The sequence below is a fragment of the Fringilla coelebs genome (genome assembly GCF_963513975.1).
Source record: "Fringilla coelebs genome assembly, chromosome: 13".
In the NCBI taxonomy this organism is placed as follows: domain Eukaryota; kingdom Metazoa; phylum Chordata; class Aves; order Passeriformes; family Fringillidae; genus Fringilla; species Fringilla coelebs.
In genome coordinates this window covers 11,756,608-11,780,340 of record NC_140039.1, presented here as the reverse complement: position 1 = coordinate 11,780,340, position 23,733 = coordinate 11,756,608, and the positions used below count along the sequence as shown (strand labels likewise).

The following is a 23,733-nucleotide window of genomic DNA, read 5'->3' as shown; positions in this document are numbered from 1 at the left end:
CCCAGTAAGATCAATGCTAATCCAGTTGCCCTGGGCAGTAAGCACACTCTCACACCCAAGGCTAATCAAACAGATAGAGAAACACAGCTCTCTGCACCATGGCTTCAAGAACAGTGTCTCTTTGTTAAATATCACTCAGGGAGGCACAAGTAAGGCGCTGGCCAGGGGACTTATCCCTGTCCTAACTGCAATGGCCCTCGAGCTCTGTGGCTGGGGACTGGCAGTCTTTGGGCACTGGTGCAGCCTGGGCTCTGCCCCTGTGCTGCTGCCATGGCTCAGTCACTGCTGCTGCCAGCCTCCTCATGATGCCTTTTATTTATATTTTATTGATTTACTTCAGGAGCTGGAAATGCATTCTAAATATTTCAGTGAAACCTGGTGTTATGGAGGAACGACTGGAAGAGAAGAGCCTAAGAATGCAGTCAGAGAGAGGGATGGACAGCCATCATCTGGACAACACACCCCCTCTGACACATGCTAATGAGATGCTTTGAGACATTAAGGGCACCTTTGTAATGTGATAAATGAAGCAGAGAGAGTAAGAAAGCAACATGTCTAATGAGGTGGGGAACCTGGATGAAACTGGGACCAGTCCCATTTGGGTCTTCTCCAGATGTTTCCCCAGGGCCAAGCATACAACACCTGACAGACTTTGTCCAGTCTGGCCATGCCGTGAACATCAGTTTATCTTTGAAAGATGCCCTGGGTTTCTAGAGCCTTTCTGGTGATGTGCCAGCCCTGTGCCTCTCAGCCATCCCTACATCTCTTCCAAAGGCTGGTGGCACCAGGCTGCTGGATGTCACGATGGGAGGCACCGCATGGCGTGCAAAGGGAGAAGATGGCACGGAGGAGGGCCTCGAGCTGAACCAGTGGAGCTTATTAATAGTTTTTGTTCAGGACTTGGTGTATCTTTCAATATTCATCAGCCCGTGATGAAGGAGAGCTCAGAGCTATCGTTAAATATTGATGGGGCAGGCAGACTCACGGCAGGGCTTGGCAGGCTGCCTCCTGCTCGCACTTCCCCCGGCCCGGCGAGACTCCCAGCTTGCAGAGATCTGAGCAACTTTCCCAGGAAAACCCCCATGTGACTGGCAAGGCAGGTAAGCCCTGAGGAGACAGCAGGGAAGGGAGGGCTCCTGCCTGCTGCCAGCCCATGCAGGCACCCACACAGCCACCAGGCAAGGTAAGAGCTGCCCCACATGCCAAGTGATGTGGGGGACCACCTGGTCACCTTCCCTTCTCCAGGTGACCTACAGCAACACACCACAGTGCCTGACACCAGCATGTACCGCACCTGCACCACCTGAACAGCTGGCAAGCACCTTGCTGTCTCCTTCCAAGGCAGCATGAGCCCACACAGGCCAAACTGGACTGAGAACATCCCACGGGTGCTCCTGAGTTGGCTGGGGCCAGGTAGTCCCACATCCCTCTCATACTTGCACACAGACAAGCAAGGAAATACTTGACCACAGAGTCAGTGCTCTCACTGCCACAGCCAACACCAAAGCCATCGCTGGTGGCATCCCCAAAGGACACAGCTCATGTCACTGTGCTCAGAAGTGCCTGAGCACTGTCCCACAGCTCCAGCCTCTCAGGGGGACACTCACCTCCGCAAAAGCAGCTTGGGGTGGTTCTTGCTCTCCAAGTTCTTCTCAATAAGGTCGGACAGGAGCTGTTTCAGCACCCCTGTGGCATACTCCATCTCGCCCTGCAGCGCTGTCATGATGAGCGAGGCCACGTTGCCGCGGTCCCGCATGGAGAAGCTCCGCTGGGCCTCCAGAGTACGGATGAAGGTCAGCAAGAAGTGCTTCTTGTTCAGGAGCTGACCAAAGAGGGTCAAGGACTTCTCCACATTAGCCTGGACCTGCAAGGATAGAGCAAAGCTGAGAGACAGGAAGGATAGGGATGATAGTGATGAGAAGGTGGCTGGACTGAATCACACCCTGAACTCACTCTCAATCCCACAAAACGAAATCATGAAAAAGGGTCAAAAAGCAGCTGGACTAGGTCTACCCCTACTACCAAACTTCCCCTTTGGTGATCAGTCTCAGTTTCTCCACAAGAGTTATCTAGTTTGTAAAATCCCAGCATCAGGTTAACACAGTCTGAAGGCATCAATGTATATATATGTCTGTATAGACACAGCCTTCCACACAAAGACTCTCTCCCACTTGTGTGCAGACACATAAACACACTTCCCTCCCACAAACAAACACTTCTTCTCTCCCAAGCACACACACAAATTATCATTTTCAATTTCAGCTAACAAGCAGTTCAATTCCCACCCAAGTCACTGCAACATGTGCTCTGGGTATTACACAGAAAGCAAATAAAGCCACAAGCCCGAGCTCCACCTGCAGCAAACCCGCCTGGTTTGTGGGGATGGATTTCAGATAGGGAAATAATAGCAGAAATCTGTCTCTGTCCCCCTGCAGACACACCCCAAAAAAGTCCCTGTACTCATGAGACATTTGAAGCTGTATTTCTGGCTGTATTTGGCCACGTAGCACCCAGCAGGGATTGGGCTTGGATGCTTTCACACCTGCATTGCCATCAGCAGCCCAGCTCTGGCCAGCCCTGACCACATTTGTTATCAGAAATGAATATTTTTACAACACTACAATTTCCCACTAGAAAAGATGGTTTCCTCTGAATAAAAGCCTTCCTGTGATAAAACATCAGGTTTTTCTTTAATTCCCCCCCTTGTCTTCCTGATTGGGAGAATAAGCATTAAATTTCGCTTCATGTCGGTATTTGGAGACAAAACAACCCTTTTCATTTCAAAACACCAACTCAAAATGAAGAACAGAGTTTTGACACATCAAATCATTTCACTTCAATCAAAACTTTGTATTGGTGCTCTTCAGTTCAGTGAAATTCCTCACAGTTGTAACTTCCCTCTCCAAAATACTCTTTACCGCTGGACAAAAACCCTGCTTCCCAACAAGTCCTTGTCTTGATCATTAGCAGAAATATATGAACAATACTGAGTTAAATATTTAATTAGGCTTAAATTCTCATAAAGCAGCCAGCCTGCCCCTAAACCCTGCAGAGGAAGGGAGCTGGTACCGGTGCTCACTGTGGATTAGCATGTGCGTGAGCAAGCTTCCTTCCGTCACTTGCAATAGCTAATGTTACACTCTGAGTAAAGAGACAAATAAAAGCAAACCTGATTAAATTATATGAAGCTTACACAACTCTAGTTGCTTTATTTAATCTCTTTTGGGGATTTTTTTTCCCCTTCGCAAATTTAACCCCTTGCTTCCCAGGCCAGGCTGAGCTGGTGTGCTCTCAGGCAGGATGTTTTGGGTTAGGAGCTGGAAATGGACAAAGTCTACCCAGCCTGCCACAGCAAATGCAAAATTCCTCCTCTGATACCCTTTTTGATACCCTTTCCACTTTTCCTCTTTAGGGAAATTCTTTAAGAGCAAGAGCAGAGGTGAGAGAAGAGCCAGGCATCTGCACAGACAGGAAGGGCTGTGCCCCAGGGAGACCTACACGCCTGCTTTGGCTCTGAGCATCCGGAAACCTGAGCTGCAAGGGGAAATCCATGGAAACAGGGTCCCCACCACCCTCCAGAGCTGGGATTAGGGGCTGGGGAAACAGAGCAGGCAGAGGGCCAGGGCCCACGCTGTAGCCATGCTGGCGTACAACACCAGCACGTGCACTTGCAGTTGGTAAGAGCTTGTTGTGTTGTAATTAGTGACCGTGCATCTTGCACCAGGGCCAATTACTTCTCCTAAATACATTGTGAAGCCCACGTCGACATTAATTACTGTGCTGGGTCAGCAGTGAGGGGAAGCGAAGGTCACCCCCCTCCTTCCTCTTGTAATCAAGAGTGGCCTCAGCAGCCCAGCACACGAGAGGCAATTGCTATGCAATTGCATGCACTAAATTATACTGAGGTGGGGAGGACAGAAGAAGAGAAGGAGCTGGTTTGGGGAGCAGAGGAAGGATGCCAAGCATGGGTTCTGCATGGGGAAATGGAGCCAAGCAAGCAGGCGATGTCAGACAACCCTGCTAAAAACAAGCGACCAGTCAGGCATCAAATAAACCCAATTGAATAAAGCAAGTGCTGTAGAAAATGACAGCAGCAATGATATTAATATAAATATTGATATTAATGTCAGAGAACGCAGTAACCATTTGGCAGCCAGTCCACTTCCACGCCGGCTGCCACGTGGAGAGATGCACCACGCCGGGCCAGCATCCAAGCAAAGCATCTCTCCAGCCCAGGGGCACAGGGGCTCGTGCAGGGGACTGTGCAGGGGCACATCCCCAATGTGAAACACTACAGAGACAGACAGACAGACAGACCCACACCTCCATCTCTTTCAGCACAGGGTGGTCCTCTATCCCCGGGAAGAGAACCCGCATGGCGTAGGTGCGGTAATCCAGAAAGGGGATGCCAGCCCCATCCAGGTCGTTGGTCAGCTCGTTGATGTCTGTCTGCAGCTCAGCAAAGGCTAGGGAAGGAAAAGCAGAATTAAACAGCACATCCTGGAGTCTCAGCACACAGCGTTGGCACTCAGCCCCTCATCACACCCCCAGCACCACACGGGTGGACCCTCCCCAAGGCATGAATATTCTCAGCATTCCTCTTCCTGGCAGGCTGTGATTGCTGTCCCCATCTCACAGATGGAGAAATTGAGCTGCAGAGTGTGGGGATGACATCCCTGGAATAAATGAAGTGGCAGATTTGGGAACAGAACTGCCAGGTCCCAGGGGGGTCAAATCCCCCCTGCCCAGCACTTGCAGCCTCCCAGGGATGCTGGGGGCAGGGAGGAACAGCAAGGTTTGAACAAAAACAGAGCTTCTTGGGGAAAATGTTAGCCTAAATCACAAGATTGCCCTCATTTCTTTTTGACCTAAATACTACTTGAGAGAAGAGCTTGAACACACCCACCCCAGAACCTCCCGATCCCAGCAGAGGCAGCTGTGACTCTCAGGGGAACATGATCCAGGGGGGTCCTGAACCTTTAATTGCACCTACAGGGAAAAGCTGATGGGAGAAGAGTCCTGGAAATGCACTAGGGAAGGGGGTTGGGGTGGGGGGAGAAAACCCTCAGAAAAATCAAATTAACAGCACTTTAAAGGGAGCTGAAAGCCAGGCAGAGGACTGCAGGCTCGTCAGCCTGATGAGAAAAAACAAACCGTCAGCTTGAAAGGCGTGCTATCTTATCTGTAACTAGTGGGACTAGAAAAGAGAAAAGGCAGGGAAGAGATTGTGCCTTTTAATTAAAAGCAGATCCTTTTATCTGCCAGCTGTGGAAGACAAGACACCATCCCCTCCACCAGCTCCCTCCCCTCTCCCTGTCACCAGTGCCATCCACAGGCATGTGGAGGGATGGGGACTTGGGGGAGCAAAGGTTTGTCTTTCTTTCCCCTTTTTATTATCTTGTTTTCAGTGCCTGCTTCATTCACAGTGTCCGGGCTGCTTGTGGCTGTGGCTGGCAGGGTCGGGGCCTCTGGAGCCAGCTCAGGGGGATAATGGGCAATTAGGTTTTATCAGCAGTATCATACAAGGAATTCTGTCCAATTTCACAGCTTCTGTCTGTCACATAATGAGAGATCCACTGCCCACTCACAGGAAGCCTTCGCTACCCTGCTTGCTCTCTTTTCTCCCACTTGGAGAAATGGAGAAGAACTTCTTAACTGGAAAAATCACCAAATCCCACCTAAAATTCACTGCCACTGACAAAGCAGTTCTGCCCATTCCCATTCCCTCTCTGAAAGGCAGTAAGGAAAGGGTTGGAGCAGTAAGAAACACCCAAAGACCCCCGTGCCGATGACAAAGGGATCCCTCACCCTCTTTGCACTCCAGGGCCACCCGGGACTCCAGGTTGTCCATCTGCAGCTGGAGACGTTTCAGGGTGCGGTCAGCATCCCGGGACTTGCGCTTGTAGGCGATGAGGACGATGATGATGATGAGGAGGAGCAGGCCGCCGCCGCCGCCGATGCCGATGATGGCGGGCAGGGTGAGCAGGCTGTCCGAGTAGATCTGCAGCGTCCCCGGCGAGAACTCGAACCCTCCAGCCTTGATCTGCACCACAGCAGGGCAAAAAATGAGCCCTGCTGTCAGGGAATGTGTGCCACAGGGAGCCCTCCCTGCTGGGAACTGGGGCGTGACTCCCAGCCCAGGGCAAACGGCACGGCAGGGGCTGGTGGGGAGCAGTGCGCGGCGCTTCAATGGCATGCAGCGCACACACCGCCGGTGCACGTGGAGCAGGCAGAGTTTGATGTCTCATTCAGACAACATTACAGTAACAGATGGGATGTAAAGCGAGTTTCCCCACGGATGGGGAGCCTGGGGAGGACTGTGCTGGGTCCCTTTTAAGATGGCAGAGTCCTGGAGCGCGAGCACTGCTGCACTACAACCCCACAAACAAAGGACCCTGCCTTGCAGCATGTGCCAGCACCGAGGGGGAGAGGCGGCAATCCTCCCTGTCTTGCATCCAGCGCCAGCCGGGGCACAGTAACACCAAGCTGAGTGTGGGGGAGGGTGACAAAGTATTTGGTCCTACCAAACATGTAATTAGGAAGAGGGATGCCTAAGGAGCAGGATGATGACTCCTGTGGAACGCTCTCACACATACACCTATTATCTGGTCCTCACTCAAGGACGAGCACACAGCAGGGCTGGTGCTGGCATAAAGACTGACATTCTGAGACACATGAGGCACAAGGAGCAAAGGCACCAGTGTCAGCACTTACTGTGACTTTGTGCTGGCCAGTGAGGTTGGGGGACTCGCAGAGGAGCTGTGTCTCAGAGACCGTGAGGGTGCAGGGAGTGTCTCCGATCAGCACCGTGTAGTTGAGGCGGGAGTTACCAGCAGCTGGTGGGAGCAAGTTCCTGCCCTTTGAGGGAACAAGGAATGAGACTGTCAGCTCTCATGCAATGGGGAATGTTTAAAAAAAACCCAACACACAGCAAAATCTTTGCTCCAGGAGAGACAAAATGCCACCTCCACCGAGGGACATGCCCCTACCTCTGTCCCCAGGTGCAAACTCTTTACCTTGAGGATGAGGGGAGAGCTGGGCTTCAGCTCCAGCATCCCTGTGGGGCTGAGTGGCTCAAAGACAGGGTCTGGGTAGTAGACGAAATTGGTGGTGTTGATGATCAGCAGGGCCTGGACGTTATCCATGACAAAGCCGATCTCATCTGGGCGGTCGCCAAGCTCCGGAGGGCTCCGCACAGGGTTGTCAATGGAGGGAGCGTAGCACACCATGGTGGTGTCATTGTAGACAGTGCAGTTCTGCAGGAGGCATGGAACGAGGTCAGACCCAGTCCCAACAGTGTGGGCAGGATCAGACCCCACAAGGATCTCCTGAAAGCAGCGGCTCTGGACACAGGGTTCAGCTTTGGAATCTCCTGTTCTGTTCTACCAACAGGCATCACATCCCACCCCAGGGCAGAGACGGACTCCTGTCTGCAATGGATGTGCAAGGGGTGGCAAGCTGAAAATGGGCTATATATCCTATAGATGTCCCACAAACCTCCCACCAGTTTTGAATGCTGAGGTCTCAACCCTCTCCTGAAAGCATCTTGCTGGAGGCTCTGCAGAGAGATTGGCAGCCCCTGGACTTCAACCCCTCCAGGCCATCACACCTGAAGGGCAAAGGGTGCACTTTCTGCCCTGCATTGCACACAGACAGCATCCCTCCTCTTTGTGCTCTACCCCCAGCCCCAGCCAGCACCACTTACATTCTCCCTTTCAGAGCTGCAGTACTTGGCCCGGATCCTGGGCTCTTTGATGGTGGCCAGGTTGGTGCCAGTCACAGTCAGCAACGTCCCACCACTAGAGACATGGAGACAGTGGGTTAGGAAAGGCAGCTTGGCACTGGATCCCCAGTTCTAGGAAGGAATCAGCCATCATGTCCAGCCAGATCCCACCTGCCCCAGCCTGGGTGAGGCACCATGCCTCAGGTACCTCTTATCCCACCCATATGTTGCTCCCTGGCAGAACTTGGCATGCACCAATGTCAAATCATTTCAGCTGACCCAAGGGCCAGCTAGAGATATAAAACCTGGTGATTAACACTGACATCCCGCCCTGTGTGCAGGTTTAGGGTCTGAAGATGGTTCCCAAGCTAAAGTCAACGAAGCATTCACAACAGGAAAGCATCCCAAGAAGTAAAAGCTCCTCTCTGCCACCCCTTCTCCACCACAGAGGCAATGGGTGACAGGAGAGGCTGAACTCTGCCAGGTTTTCTCCATGACTTGGTGTTAAAAGCCCCGTGCTCCCAGACACCTTGGCCATGCCTCTGGGGAGCTTGCTCCTCATCAACAGCCTGGGGAAGGTTTCCCTTGGCACTAGCTCTTAATGGATTCCTTCGCCTCCTCTCCAGCCAATTGAAGCCTTTTAGAAAAATATGTAAACATTTCAAAAAATCCCCCGATGGGAAATATTTTAATTTTATTTGCCGCCACCAAATGTCAAGCTGAAATTAAGCAGATCCAAAGCACTCTCTGCTCTTGCCCCCTGCCAGGCTGAGCACTGTAGGCCAGGAGTTAGCAGGGCCCTGGTGCCAAGCCATTGCTCACACTCCTCTTGCCACATCTCTGGAGTGCAGCCTGGCAGTTATCACAGCACTGAGATGTGCCCATCAGGAGCAGGAAACCCATATGGGAAACAGTCCCCCGTGCATGCCACAAGCTCCCTGCAGTTCACCTGTTGATGCTCCATTCAGGATCAATCTTCTGGATGGTGGGGTCCTCTGTGTAGTTGTACTTCACCTCTGGGTTGCTCAGCTCTGCCCGGTTGATGTTGATGAGGATGGGGGAGCCGCCGGGGGTGTGCCCTGGGGGGGTCCTGCACCGAATCTCACGGGCGCTTCTCCTGCGGCAGAAACACACAACCTGTCAGTGCCCGGGCAGGAGGGAGGCCAGGGCAGCCAGGGAGCCCCCTGCCCCAGCCCCTCTCCCCTTCTGAAACAGCTGGGGGGTGAAGAGAGAAAGGAGGGAAAAAAGAAAAAACAAAAAGCCAAGAAATGAAACAAAAGGCAGCCGGGAAAGACTGAGCAGCTCCTGAGCGTTCCCATCGTGCGGCGGCTGCAAACAGCAGCGATTAGGGCTGATAACCAGTAATTACCGCAGGAAAATATTTAAAGAGCCGCTCCATTATCATCCCTAATCTAAAAATTATCCACTTCATGCCTCAGGGCTTTGTGCTTTTAGAGAAAAATCTCTGTTCTTAGGGCTCTTCCTGCAGCCTCTGACACACAGAGGTTTCAAGAGGAGACACCTTTGGCCACTCAGGGGGTTTGGCTCCCATGGTCTCTCCTGGCTTCCTAGCCCAGGCTTTTGGCTGCTGCTCTGTCTGGGGGTCCCACTGCCTTCAAAGGTGCCTGTTGCCCACCCTCCACCACCCTCTGTGCCCCTCACCATGAAAAAGCACAGGGCCGTCCCCCGATGGTCACGGAGACGTTGCTGCCGGCGTTGAGGTGGGTGCCTTCGATGGCGATCCAGGTGCCACCAGAGAGAGGGCCCCGGGCTGGGACAACACGGGAGAAAGTGGGCGTCTGTCAAAGGAAAAGGGCATCCCTGGAGTCAGATAGGCTGGGAGCTGAAACCCACATCCCCTAACAGCTTCAACCAGGTGACAGGGCCACAGAGCAGAGGGACCTGTGAGACAGCAGCAGTACTGAAGCCTGGCAGTGGAAGCAGAGCAGTGGCAGCCTTGGAGAAATTCAATCATCATGACTCAATGCCTGACCAGAGACTCCCCCGCCTCCCCCTCAGGAAAATGATGGTAAATTTTCCAACTCAGCCAGAAAACCACCCAAAACCACCCAGCAACGCCTCCCTTTCAAGGTGACAGACCTGTCCCCAGCACAGGGCTTACCACAAAGGTGAAGGTCTTGGGGGATATGGCCCGGTAGTTGGGCGTGCAGTCACGGATGCACACTTCTACCCGCGCCTCATGCACCTTGCTCTGGCTAGCATTTCCAATTTCACACACAATCCTAAGAGAGTAGAGTAAGAAACTCTCAGTGTCCTGGCACCAAGACACTCCCTGTGCAAAGCAAAGGTCTCAGGTGCCAGCAGATCCATGAGAAACCAAGGTGGTGGCAATTGACAGTGCCAGCCCTCAGAGAAGCTTCCCCAAACCCTCTGGGCTCTTCCCAGAGCAACCACAACCAGCAGGTACTTCCCTCCCAGCTCAGCCCAGTCAGCTCTGTTTCTTTTGCAGCCACGGGCAGTATTTGAGCACCATCACTGCTGTCCTAACCCTCCTGAGGTGCCGTGGAGCACACCCAGCCCTCGGCAGGCACTTACTGCTCGGCGCTGATGTACTCGCTCTCGATGGGGATGCACGCCACCTTGCCCACTCGGACACCCGAGCGAACATCCTCAAACTTCAGGCCCAGGTTCTCGCCAGTGATGGTCAGACGGGTCCCTCCTTGTTTGGGGCCAGTCTCAGGGAACAGCTAGGAGAGAGCATGGTCTGTCACCAGGATGCAGAGCCACAGGGACACCTCACTCGGGCAGGCTGCAGCCCGGGCAGCTGCAGGATGTGTGTTACAGCAGCAAGGAGCAGACAGGTGATGAGAAATGCCAGCACATCTGTAAGCTGCCTATAGAGCAGGAAAGACTTCCCCAGTGACAGCTGTATCCACAAAATCCCCCCAGGAACAAGCCAGGAGACATGAGATGTGTCCAAGCAGAGGGCTGGCATAGGGACACCCTCCTGCAGGCACATCCACCTCCTAGGTGACAAGGACACAAGAGTTGAAGGAGACAGGGCAGCTTCAGCCATGGCTCCAGCTGAGCCAGCAAGGAAGCCCCTGGCTGTGGCTGGCTTTTGGCCAGGTCCCAGGTGCCCAGGGATGAGATTCCCATGTCCAAGATGTCCTCAAAGGAGAAAGCATCTCCGACAGGTCCCTGCAGAGGTGAAATGGCAAGTGGGGGAAAATGCATTGCTCTTCCCCAGCAAACCCTTTGCTGAGGCCAGTTGGGAAGGGAGGGGACCTCAGCACAGCACCACGCCTCATTTACCAGGATGATGCCCAATAAAGCAGACAGGTGTGGCCTGACAGACAGTGGCAGAATGAGGGATGAACAGAGGTGTGGGCCCTGTTCCAAGGTGTGTGGGGATGCTGCCTCTAACCAGGCAATTACAGGCAGTTTTACATCAGTGACTGCTGGCCCCGAGGTCAAGCGCCCACCTGCAGCACTAACTGGGATGAATGGCAGAGCTGCATGCCCTGACTGGGCCAGGGACACAGCTGGGTCCCCAGTCACACAAAGACACAGCAGAGGAGAAGGCGGCAGGAGAAGGAGAGGCTGAGTCAGTCCAGGAAGAAATCACACCCTGACCCAGGGGAAGGGATGGTTCTGTTGCAGGTGATGGCCTCCTCTGCTCTCCTGGCTGAGAGCAGCCTCTCCTCCCCTCTAGCACCTCTGCTTGCACTAAGCCCAGCTCCTGGACAGGTTTAAGTCACGACCAAGTGCATGTAAGCTCTTTCCATTCTTGGCAAAGCTGGGCAGTTGTAGCCCTGGAGCCTGAGCCAGGTGGACCCTCCTCCTCCTCCTCGTCGTGAAGGGCTCATTGCCAAACATCATCTCCACAGCAAGGAAAAGCAGATGAGCTGAGGGTGGGAAATATGCAGCAGTGGACACTGTCCACATCATCAACCCTGATGGACTGCATGGAGCCAGGAGCTGTTTTTGCACAGTCCCACTACAGCCATTGCCTCTGGGGTTAACTTCTGCCCTCTGGATTCACACTGGGCTGGTGACCTTCAGCACACAGGAACTCCCACAGGAGCACCCAGTCCCCTTCCACACAGGCATCCTGCAGGACGTGTCCCAGGCCAGCATCAGAGCTCGAACTGGTGCCTGAACCCTGGGTCATGCCGAGGCAGTCACAGCTCACTATTTACACAGCAACAAAACCCTCAGGGGCTGTGGGGAACCACTGTTTGCCTAAACCTTGTTCAGCCCCTGCCCAAGTCTGGGATTGGAGCTTGTTCTAGCAGCTGCAGACAGCAGCATGTTGGGTCTTCCCCTTCAGAAAGCTGTGGCAGGGTGGCTGGCAGAAGTGGCTGTTTGTTTGGTGTTTCTAAATGAGTGTTAAAAGCTGCTCCTGCGTGTTCCAGCCTCCTCCTCCGCAGCAAAGCTGACAAGGGCCACGTGCTCGGGGAGGAAGGAGCCCAGGAATGAAGTGACACTGTTGGCCCCCCAGCAGAGGGAGGTCACAGCTAAACAAGGTGTGTGGGAGGGGGGAGCTGCCAAGGAGAGCAATAGCTGCTCAACCCCCCTTTTCCCCTCTCCACCGCCGGACCCCTGGCCCCAACAAACAATGCTGCTTTTCTCCTAATTGGTTTCACAGGGTCCTTTTACATCAACAAGCAACCAGCTCCAGCGGGTACAAGCAGCTGTCTTGCTCTCAGCTCCGGTGCAGAGGCCAAGGGGAACCCCCTTCCCAAGGGAAAGGATGTCACTCTGAGGGTCACAGTGAGCACTAGGCAAGACACCACAGAGGTTTGGAAGGGGCTTGTCCCCACCACTGAGCAACGGGCAAATGATTCAAGGATGAAGAATCATGGTCACCTCCCAGCCCAGCCCCACCACCCATGAAGACACCTGCACTCTGGTGAGCTGGCCAGGAAGGAGCTTCCACCTCCTCATGAAACCACTGTAGATTCTTCTCCCCCATCAGCCTATGCTGCCCTTTTTACACTAGGCTTTTCTGTGGACCCCTTGCAAGCATGCCCACAGCCCAGGTGTGGGACTGGGGTAGTGGGAGGCAACAGGCAGGCTACAGGAGCAGCATTGCACCAACAACCACTGCACATCCACACCAACTGCCACCTCCCAGGGCAATGACACAGAGCAGTGCCAAGGTCAAGCCCACCTGCTAACAGATCTGTTCCTGCAACACCTGCAATTACTGTAAAATCTCATAATGATTCAGGGTGGAAGAGCTGTTACCATCAGCTCTGGACCAACTGTTGTGACCAGGCACCATCAGCTGCTGGGAAGCTGCTGTGAGCGGGGTGTGTGTAAATGCCTGCAGCCTTGGCCACCTGAACACAAGAGGACCAGGGCACAGCCTACAGCGAGGCCATGACCTGCCCCACAGCATTCTCCACTCCCACCATCCCCAGGGGTCTGGATTTGGGAAGTTAGCCTGATCACAGTGGGAAGCTGACAGGGAGCCCTGCAGCTCTGCACACAAGGGCAAACTTCCATGTAGGGATGCAGACTGAGGTTCAATCCCACTTTTTCAGGAATGGATCCCTTCTCCTGCCAGCACTTTACCAGCCCCAGGCAACTCTGCAGGCAGTACTTCTTGCAGGCAGGGATGTGCCCAGCAGGGCTGTTCCCCTCTCCCTCCACATGGCTGGCACCCAGCACACTGCAGGGCCCATCCGTGTGAGAGGCAGGCAGCACGCACTGGGAAAAGCCAAGACTCATTTCCAGCCTCCATCAGATAAGGCACTGAAACCCAAACAGATCAGATCCTGTGCTAAGACTCCAGTAATTAACACCTTCGAGGCCCAGCCAGCCTGGGTTAGCAGAAGGTATCCAGCTGAAATACCCACCAGTCCCTCCTTGTGAACCTGGATCCCAGCCCAACAGGCATGTGAATATTAATATACACAATCTGAAAAGCGAAGGTCATAAAAGCTGTCAGGGAAATGGGATGATGATGATGAACTACTGGCCCCAGTGCACATGGCAAGAGAAGCAACCTAGAGCTTCCCTGGATCCCTCAGTCATGCGCAGGAAGAGTTGGAATTTTGGAAATGAGCCAGAAAGCCCAGTGCAGGGGGGTGGTAGAGAGAGGATTTTAGCCTTGGAAATGAAACTGGTGACAAAAATCACTCAACTACTAAACACTGAGTAGATCTGGCTGCTGTGAGCTGCCCGGAGAGCCCCATCCCCATCTCCATATCCCATCAGGGTCCCTCGGCACAGGGTGTGGCACATACCTTGGTGACCCTGGGGCCGGCGCAGGGTGTGGCACATACCTTGGTGATCTTGGGGTCGGTGCAGCGGCTGCTGCCGCTGCTGGCGTGCATCCAGCTGCTCTCGTAGGCCAGGCAGTGCTGGCGCAGCGAGCAGCGCCGCTCCGACACGCACCAGCCGCACTCGAAGCGCGGGTCGGCCTTGAGGCACAGCCCGCAGCTCTCCCGCAGCGCCGAGCACTTGTACAGGTGGGCTGCAAGGGCGGGAGGAGGGCAGGGTCAGCACGGCCCCCCAGCCCACGGGAAAAGGATTCGGGGGAAAAAAGGCACCTGGTCTTGGCCCTTCCCACCAGCTCCCAGCGGGACAAATCCCCACAGGCTGGAGGCAGCAGCACCCTGGACTCAACACCAAAGTAGAGTGCCTCCCAAAGCTTCTTGGGAAAAGCCCCTTGTGTAAAAACCCACCAAAGCGTGGTGCAAACTATGGTCAGAGCCAGGGCGGGCTGGAGGCTGAGGGGGCCCTGGGCCAGGTCCCATCCCATCCCTCACTCACCCTGGATGTTCTGGGGGTTGTCAATGACAAAGTTCCCATTCCAGACCACAGACAAGTTGACGGGCAGGTCACTGATGTCATTCCCTTCGTAGGAATACTGCAGGAGGAAACAGAAGAAGGCAGAGCCTGTTAATTATTGAGACAAATGTCCTAGTGGTGAGGGACACAGAGAGACATACAATCCCATTACATGGATGCCTCCCATCAGCCCAGAGGAGAGGGATGGGGTCCTGGCTGGGACTTGCTGGTTAGGGACAAACAGGTCTGACAGCCACTCATCAAAGCATCAGTCACAGCACATGAAACCAGTGGGCTGGACTGACAAAAAAAGATCAAGCAGCAGAACAGAGGGTTTGTAAATAGACCCAAAGCCCATCAACTCAAAGGTCTGAAGCCGCTGCTGCTGGAAGAGGAAGAAACAGATGGTGCCTCTGCAGCACAGATGTACTTCTCCCCACAAGGCTCTTGAGCTCTTCCCCATGTCCTCCCCACTCCAGGGAAGCTCAGTTGAACATCTGGGATTATGATCATCACTAGTTAAGCTTGGGGAGGACAGGCTGGGCACATCACAGGACTGGATTCAGTAGACTCACCCCCTACAGCTAGTGGGAGGATGTCCCTCACAGTCCCCTCCAGCCCCATCGCCCATAACAAAAGGACAAAGCTGTGGCCAAATGGCTCTGGGTGGGACAGAGCTGAGGACCACTCTACTGCCACATCAGCCCTCAGAAACATCTCAGGAGAGAGCACTCCTCCCCTCCACACCCCCAGGTGCCTCACTCCCAGCTCCACACTGTGCTTGGACATTGGCTGCTCTCCATTTCAGGACTGGAACTACCACCCTGAGTTTCCATGTAGGAAGGTGACACCAGGGAATCCTGCCCCCCCAGCTTTAGGGGACCAAAACTCAGGCCCTTGGACCTGCTGCTGTCCAGACAAATCCACCTCCATTTCTCCTTCTAGCCTGGCCAGCACCTTCTCCCCACCCAGACCCCTCTCCCCTGCCTCAACATCTGAGTCCCAGCCCCAGCAGCACCATCAGTATTCCCTGCAAAGCCCCTGCATGCAGACAGAGAGGTTTAATCGATACAGAGGCAGGAAGGCATTTGGAACCATCCCTGACAGCTAATGACCTCCTTCGGCAAGAAATTCCCCGCTCCTCGCCTGAGAAAATGACAGGCGTGTCAGGAGAGATTAAATGAATGATTCATGGCTTGCTGGAGTTTGTTAGAGAGCAGTGGATGCACCGGCACTGGTTCACCCACAGCCCTGCCACCACCTCCAGCCCGTCCCAGTGTCACCTTTCACAGCCCCAGGCTGTTCCAAGGGGAGGTGGCCTCAGCATCTCCTCCAGCCCTGCCTCAGCTGCTGCCCCACACAGGACCCTCTGCAGAGGGTCTGTTCTACTCGACCCCTCCACAAGGGGTGGCCCATGAAGGAGGCCAGCTGGAAAACAGCACTGCAGTGTTCTCACCTGACCATCAAAGCTGTGCTGAGTCTCTCCCCCAGACAGGCAGCATCACCAGCCATGGCATCAAAATGGGGCACACGCCCAGTGTGAGACCTGGCTATGGCAACACACCCCTCCCTCAGCACTACAGGCTGCCAATGAGAGCCAAGCCTTGTCCTCCACTACAGCCTTTTCTTGGTGATCCCTTGTCCATGAGCCCCCCACCCAAATGCAGGGTGGAGGACCGCAAAATGCAGCCCTCCCCAGGGAGGAAGGCTGCTGCTGCTCAGCTGCACACAGCAGCTGTCAGACATAACACAGCCAAGAGCTGCACCACCATCTCCTCTCTACAGGCAGAGCCCCATCACCCCCAACACAACCCCTGGACATGGCACCTCTTGTTGTGTTTGCTCAGACAGCTTTCACCACATCCCCACCTTGCACCATCCACCACCAGAGCCTCTCAGCAACATCCCTGTTACCAGGCCTGGGAAGATGAAGCCAGAGCTCCACTAGCAGTCCAGATCTGTTCACCTTGCCCTACCCTACTCCCACCCAAGGATATCCTCAACAGAACCTCATCAAGGAGCTGGCCAGACCCACAGCAGTGAGCAGAGCCCATTCCCTGGCAGCAGGAGGGAGCACATGCTGGGGAGGGTGGTGGCAGCGCCGGAGCAGAATTTAGCTGTGACGAGCCACGTGGCAGCATAAGTGAAATTGGCATTTTCAATTTGTACTCTGACATGTCTCATTTGGGGCCCTGGCATCTCGGGAAGGCATCCAGCCTGCAGCTGTCCAAAACATTTATTTGCATCTCTCTGCCCCGGCTGCTTTTGGAAATTAGTTCTTCTGGGAGGTGGGTTGGAGGAAGAAGAATAGGGGGAGAGGGAGGGAGAACATTAACTCTTCATGCACCGGTGCTGACACAGGAAGGGCCAACTGCATGAGAGACTGTCTCTCTCTGGGAAAGGACAGTGCTGAGGATGCTGACTTTGCTGTGGCAGGGAGGTGGAGCAGACAGCGGGAAGCAGCAGGAGCACAGGACTGTGTGAAGGGAAGTGGCAGACCAGGAGCTGTTGTCTCAGCTGGTGTTCAAGATGTGGGATCACTAAGGGAACATGGATATCAATGAAAAATGTGTCCTCTGCATCTGCATGACTGTCAACAGCCTCTAACCTGCCCTGCAGAGACAGCAGTGGGTCTGTGGCTTGGATACTGTTCCTGGTCCCTGTGGAACACTGGAGCTGGAGTCAGGACTTGGCTGTGCACAGGCAGGAGCTGCAGCTGCAGGGGCCCCAGGCTTGGCCTCCTGGGACTTGGAGATCCATCAGATCTAATTTCCAAAACGTCTTGTATTTTGAAAGGTGTTTCCAAAAGGCCTCCTCACAATAGCCCTTGTCATACTGTAAACACAAAAGTGGCCTCTCCACCCACTGGTACAGCCATAGCCAGGGAGGCAACAGCATCCAAGTAAAGCAGCAGCCCCCTTCCAGTCCTGAAGGCCTCACAACTGGTGGGGATCAGGCAGGGGGTGCTTACCAATCTGTCCATCCTATGGGAACCAAAAAAGAGCTCACAGACAGCCAACAGGTTCCATCACACTGGTTCCTCCCTGTTCAGAGCTAACATGGTGTTAAACACCCATTAAACATTTAACTGTTATTAACCTCCCAGTTAATCAATCCCGGTGGCTGGCAGCAGACTGGGATGAGCAGCAGGAGAGTAAGCCAGGATGGGTGTGAGTGGGGGGATGCACCTACCCAGGCAGTCCTGATGTCAGACCATCTTTCACTCTACAGAGGGGCCCAGGACCCCCAGCTGTGCCAAAGGATGATTTGGCTTGGAAACTGCTGTGAGGACAAGCTATGGGAAAGGGATGTGTGCTCTGGGAGCAAAAAGCAACAGGCACAGCCTGAGAGCAAACCAACAGTGCCCAAAAGTGATGTGCTCTGATGCAGCACAGCCACCAGAAGGGGATGGGAGAAAAGATGTCATCAAGTGAGTCAGCAACTGAGATGAGAACTGCCTGGCTCCTTACCTAACCCAGCCAGTCTCCCTGTCCTTCCCTGAAGAGCTTACAAGGCAAATGTGGAAGAGACGACAGAGGATGTTTCAGCCCCACCCACCTGGATGCTAGTCTTCCCAGCAAGGTCTCCTTCTGCAGAGATGAAGTTGAGGCAAGAGAACTCCTCACTAAGCCTTTCCCAAGGCTCTTTAACCAAAACTTATCTCAGGCATCTTCCCAAATAACAACCACCGACCTCACGTTCTTTTCACATCTCTGATTCTCACATCTACCCTGCCCCCATGCAGGGAATGCCACCAGCCCTGCACACAACAAGGGCTGTGGCTGTCACCTGCTGTGGAAGTCCCATTTTTGATTCCAGGAAGCCCGCTGCTCACACACCCACCAGCTAGCAGCAACAGGCACTGAGAGCTTCCCAGCTTCCCCTGGGATGAGGGATTCAGCACTCTGAGAAGGTGCCTCCAGAGAACCACACAGGAGACACAGCTGCAGCTAGCAGGAAACACCCCAAATCTGTGGGCAGATCGCAGTGAGATGCACTTCAGGATGCTCCTGCCAACTGGATGAGGCACTAGCCCTTCCCATGCCAGAGGAGGCAGGGCAGCCCCACAGCCATCACACCCTTTCCACAGGGCAGCCATCCCACTTCAGCCACAACCTGCCAAACCCATCCCTGGGGAAGGCAGCAGAGGGGCTGCTCCTCTGCAAGCAAACCCACACATCCAAATTTCCTGTGCAGCCCCCCTCACTTCCACATGCACCATCCCCCTGGGCTGCATTTCTGGAGGAGAGCTTGGGCTGCAGCTGTGTCCTATTTTTCTGTAGTTGATGACCTCAACTCCTTCCCCGCACTACAGGGACGGCAATAATGTACATCGCGTCTCGCCAGGGCTCAACTGCAATTCATCATTATTTTATCTGCTGGAATTTAATTGGATCCTATCAAACTCTCCTGATACTCCCTTTTCACTTTAAACACTGCTGCAGGAAAGATAAATGTAGGCACCGCTAGGATGGAGAGCGCGGCTTTGTTGGCGAAAGGAGCTGGGGCTGTGGGCTCCAATCCTGCTTCCCTCTCCATGGCTGGTTAATTAGAGATACATATAGTGGAGGTGTGCAGTGCTCAGAACAGGGCATGTGTGTATGATTTATGTTCCTCTATAAATATACCCTGGGCCGAGTAAAACACCGTCATCCGCACAACAGCGCAACCTGACAGTAACGCTCAGCCTCTGGTTCTGCATCTCCTTTTTCTCTTTTCACACAGATCTCCTCCTTTCCTCCCCAGTCACACACAAGCTTCTTCACCTGGATTCCTCTTGCCTCAAATCCAGCATGGTATGACAACCTGAGACCCTGCGAATATGTCAGAGCAACACCCAGGTTCTCCAGCAACCAAAAAATACCCAGAAAACATAAATCTGAGAGGTCTTATTTCACTCCCCAGCACTCCCACTGGGGTACCACACACGTGCCCACCCTGCCAGCCCAGCTTGCTCTGCACCCACACCACTTCATCCCAGCAATAATTCTCACTCCAGGGTGAACATCCCAACCCGAGTCTTGCCAGTGGCAGGAACCTCCACAGCCACGGCAGAAACAGTGGGCAAGGTGGGCTCTCCATGCCGGGGCACTGGTCAGAAAATAACCAAAAAGGAGCCAGGGAGGTGGCACAGCTGCTCGTCAGCACGTGGGGCTTTGGTTAAAAAGAAAGGGAAATAACTGAGGCATGATGCTTAATTTAAAGTGCTGAGACAACGAGCTCATGAAAAGGAGATCAGGGGTTCTTCCTATTTATACATTTAAAGGGAAACAGCAGCTCTGGGGCTATTTCAGCCTTAAGAGGAACATTTTAGAGAGAAAAAGCCAAAGCCTTGACAGTGAGAAACACCTGTAGCCATTTTGCAAAGGACAAAACTAAATCAGATCAAGTCCAACGTTACAGGCATTAGTACAGATTTGGGACTGTGGCACTTTTCAACTGCAAAACTGTTCCATTTCTGCAGCAATCAGGAGGATGAACTCTGTGGAGGGATGTCAGATGGGAAAGAATAGGCAAAGGCAAGGATATTTGGAGAATGAATCTCAGTGACATCAACCTTATGCGTTAAGACAGGTGACTGTTTCTCCATCCTCTGCTGCAAAAAGAGCCTGGAAAAGTCTGCCTCCAGAAGATTAAAAGCAATCAATTCTCAAAAATTAGTTTATTGGCAAAGATCTTCATTTTCTTAGTTAGGCTTGTCTTTCCTCTTTGCACCTTTACAATATATGTGGAAAACCATTAGGATTGTTTTCCTCTTGAAGAGCAGAAAGAGACCAAAGTGAGGAGGCAGAAAATGTTTTTTCAGCTTGGTTTATGGCCTGGGATGCTGGGGAATACCAGAGCTGGTCTCCCTCGAGTTTGCCAAAGATCTATTGGGTGTTTCAAACGATGTTTATAGTCAACACTCAGACCTTAATGAATGGACTGCTGAATATTTAACCAAGATGTCCTTTCTTCAAAGTGCTAACAAGTCATTGGAGTTTGACAAGCACTAAAACAAAAGACAAAGAGTTTTAAGGGGCTTGACTTATTATGCCTTTCATTCACCAGTGATTCAGGAAAGCATCCCTTATTCCACAGAATATTTAACCTCTTGTTTAGATCCCAGTGTGTACTTAAATGCCTTTTGGCATCCATCCTTCACTTGTTGGCTAGGAAGATGTCATTCTTTTCCTATTTCTCCACTCGCCAGTGCTCTCCACACCAAAATCCTAACCCAAAGGATGAAGTGCAATGGAAGAAGCTGTAAGGCCATGGCTGGGAGAGCCTGAAGCACTATCAAGCAGCCAGATGGACTGCAAAAAGGCATGAAGGAGACAAACACCACACAAGTGTGAATCTGAATCCCCCACACCATAATGCAGCCTGGCTCATTGCCCTCAAACATTAAAGCAGGCGAGCAGACCCTGAAAGCAAAGCAGCTTCTTTCAATTCAAAACTCTGTTTCTCTCTTTGTGAAGCCACCTTGCACCCAAAAGCCACATCTCCTGCCCCAGAGTGCAGCCCATGGAGCTGCTGCTACCTGTTCCCCATGCACCTCACAACACCACACACATGCCCTTCTAACAATTTGTGCTGTTTTCACAGCATGCCTGACAATTTCCAGGTCAAACATCCACCACTGTCAGCCCAGGAAAAGGTGCTGGTTCCAGCTGTCCTATCCCTCTGGAGAAGAGCTGCAGAGGCCATGCAACCCTGGCAGCCACGGCATCCCTTGGGAAACGCAGGGAATGCATTGTGCTTCAGACTCTCCGCCCTGCTTGACAAGTTGAAACACAGTGGGGAGAAATGAGTCCACATCCTCCAGAGCCTCTCTGCAAGCTCCACCTCCATTATGTAAAGGCTCCCCTCTGGCTCAGGCACCTCTCCCCAGCACCCCCAGGAGCCATCAGGCTGCTGCTGTCAGCACTGTGCAGCCGCTGCACTTCCCTACAGGGAGCATCCTGCAGCACACGTGTCCCGGACTGCTTTGGAATAAACTCAGCCAAACCCCACACTAGAGAACTGGGCAGGAGGCAGCTGCCAGCTCCAGGCAGAGGAGAGCTGGCAGGAGGCTGGACTGGCTGCACAGCATCCCCCAGGACTGCTGCCCAGGGCAGGAGGTAACGGCTCAGGATGCTCCTCCTGTCCTCTCTGCAGCCCTGGGATCAGTGGAGGAGGGAGGGAGCCAGTGCTCATCTTCAGTGGTTTCTAAATGTCACTTGTGCCACCAAAGAGAGCAGGGATCAGCACTGGTGTTAGGCTGCAAATGAGCTTTCACAGTAGGAGAGATGAAAAACAAATTTTAAAAGGATTAAACGGCAGAGCAAAGGGAGGGGCTGGCTGCATCTGGATGAGGGCAGGTCGGTGTAGAGCACAGCAGGCAGCTGAGGAGCTGAGCAAGGGCAGCTCCCAGTGGGGCTATTAGCACCCAGAGTGGCTTTGTGCATGGGCCTAGTGCTCAGCAAGAGGCACACACACAGCTCACCCAGGGCTGCTGAACCCCCTCCCACTTAAGGGCTAAAGTGCCTGGAGAGGGCAGAGATGCCTGTAGGAGAGAGCTGAAGTGACAGGGGGCAAGGACACAGAGGCAGGGAGCGGTGCAGGGAGATAGGGTGGAGGGCAGGCAGGGGAAGGAGGCAGCTGCTGGTCAGATCATGGATGGAATCGGGGATGGACAGAGGCTGCAGGGGAGGAGGGGAAGCGCTTGCAGGGCTGGCAGGCACAGCTGCATGTGGAGGGCTCCATGTGTGCAATGGGACACAGAGGTGTTACCTCCTTCCCACCTGTAAAATGGGACAGCTTGGTGTTGGGGGGCTCCAGCACATCCGGGCCCAGCTGGCTCCAGTCCAGGCAACTTTCTTCAGCTTTGCAAACCCAATTTCCTTGGAAGTGCTCCCTAAAGCCTGGTGGCTTCAGCACTGATCCTGTCTGGAACAACCCCAAGCAGCCTCCCAAATGCACCTGGCGGTAGTGGCAGGGAGCCCCCCTCACACCCCACAAGCAACACAAACCCTGTCACCTGCCACGAGAGAGCAAAACCACCCCTGCAACGAGCTGGGGTGTTCCTGGGGCAGGCAGGAAGGGGCAGCACACAGACAGGGCCCAGAGCAAGGAGAGCTGGTGCCCCACTCACCGAGGTGTTCTGGCACTGGATGCTGGTGCTGTTGAAGCGCAGGGCGGTGACGCGCGTGGTGCTGCCGGGGATGTGGAAGATGCACTCGTAGTTGCGCTGCCCCGACTGCGGCTGGGGCAGGTTCTTGGCCGTCAGGGTGATGGGCTTCACCACGCCCACGGGGATGTAGATCTGGGTGGAAGGCAGGATCTGAGGGCAGTCCTGCAAGGGGAACAAGAAGCAGATGATGAGACAGGAACACTCCCCCAGGACCCCTGTGACCCTCTCCTGGCTGGCAGGCTTGGCAATGCACTGCAAAAACACTACCCTGAGCACATGCTTGAGAAAATCCTCATGTGCAGCAACCCCAAACCAGCATCTGCTCTGCCCAAAGTCCTGAAGACAGGAAAGAAGAGCACTAAGGAATCTGGTGGCAGAGCAGTAGAGTGTTTTCTATAGCTCAGGTTGATTTAGGTGGGAGGTGTGGAGAGGATCCATTTCTGGAATCTGTTACCTGCCAATGGAACAACATGATCTTGGGCCAGCTGGTAACAACATGGACTTCAATGGCACCATTGCAGCCAGTAGGTTTCAGAGTCTCACTGGACTGTGCATTGTCAAGCTACCTGCTCAGCCCTCCTGCTTCCCTTACAGCCTCCATCCCCCTTCCTTCATAAGCAGACAGAAAAGCCTTTTCCCTCTTTGATACAGCAATGTGCTCCTGCAGTGTGGCAGAGAACCTGCTCTGCAGCAAATTTTGCTGCTGCTGCTTCTATTTGCACCAGCTGGAAGCAGGGTCACCCCACCCAGCCCTGCTGCAGGCTGCCCAGCACACAGTGACTCCAGCCAGGGGATGCTGCTGAGTCTGAGCTGGAGAGGAAAGCACCTCCCTGCCAGCCCCAGGGGAAGAAGACATTGGGAGGGCAAAGCACTCCACTTTTAATAGCCACGGGCTCCCAGCTGCTCCAGGGGAGCTGGTGACTCTTGTGTACAAAGCACAGGGGAGCAGGAGGGAGCAAAAATAAATGAACTCGGGCAGCAAAACAGCTCTGCAGCCCTGGCGGGTAACACTTCTGCAACAACAGCCTGATGCAATCCCACACCGACTTTGCTGAGCTGGGCAGAGGTCTCACACCTACAGCAGCTACTC

General features: G+C 53.8%; 1 protein-coding gene across 3 annotated transcripts in view; it reads right to left on the bottom strand.

Moving 5' to 3' along the window:
• PLXNA1 (plexin A1) overlaps window positions 1–23,733 on the bottom strand; it is a 111,980-nt gene that overhangs the window by 19,724 nt on the left and 68,523 nt on the right. For all 3 annotated transcript variants that reach the window (XM_084214212.1, XM_084214214.1, XM_084214213.1), the window contains exons 10-22: window positions 22,605–22,805; window positions 14,471–14,567; window positions 13,981–14,171; window positions 10,280–10,431; window positions 9,846–9,966; window positions 9,386–9,522; window positions 8,673–8,840; window positions 7,706–7,799; window positions 7,017–7,256; window positions 6,715–6,858; window positions 5,809–6,043; window positions 4,324–4,466; window positions 1,608–1,864 (exon numbers count right to left, since the gene is read on the bottom strand). In XM_084214212.1, the coding sequence (XP_084070338.1) occupies window positions 1,608–1,864; window positions 4,324–4,466; window positions 5,809–6,043; window positions 6,715–6,858; window positions 7,017–7,256; window positions 7,706–7,799; window positions 8,673–8,840; window positions 9,386–9,522; window positions 9,846–9,966; window positions 10,280–10,431; window positions 13,981–14,171; window positions 14,471–14,567; window positions 22,605–22,805 (2,180 nt within the window). The remainder of the gene's footprint in view (window positions 1–1,607; window positions 1,865–4,323; window positions 4,467–5,808; window positions 6,044–6,714; window positions 6,859–7,016; window positions 7,257–7,705; window positions 7,800–8,672; window positions 8,841–9,385; window positions 9,523–9,845; window positions 9,967–10,279; window positions 10,432–13,980; window positions 14,172–14,470; window positions 14,568–22,604; window positions 22,806–23,733) is intronic.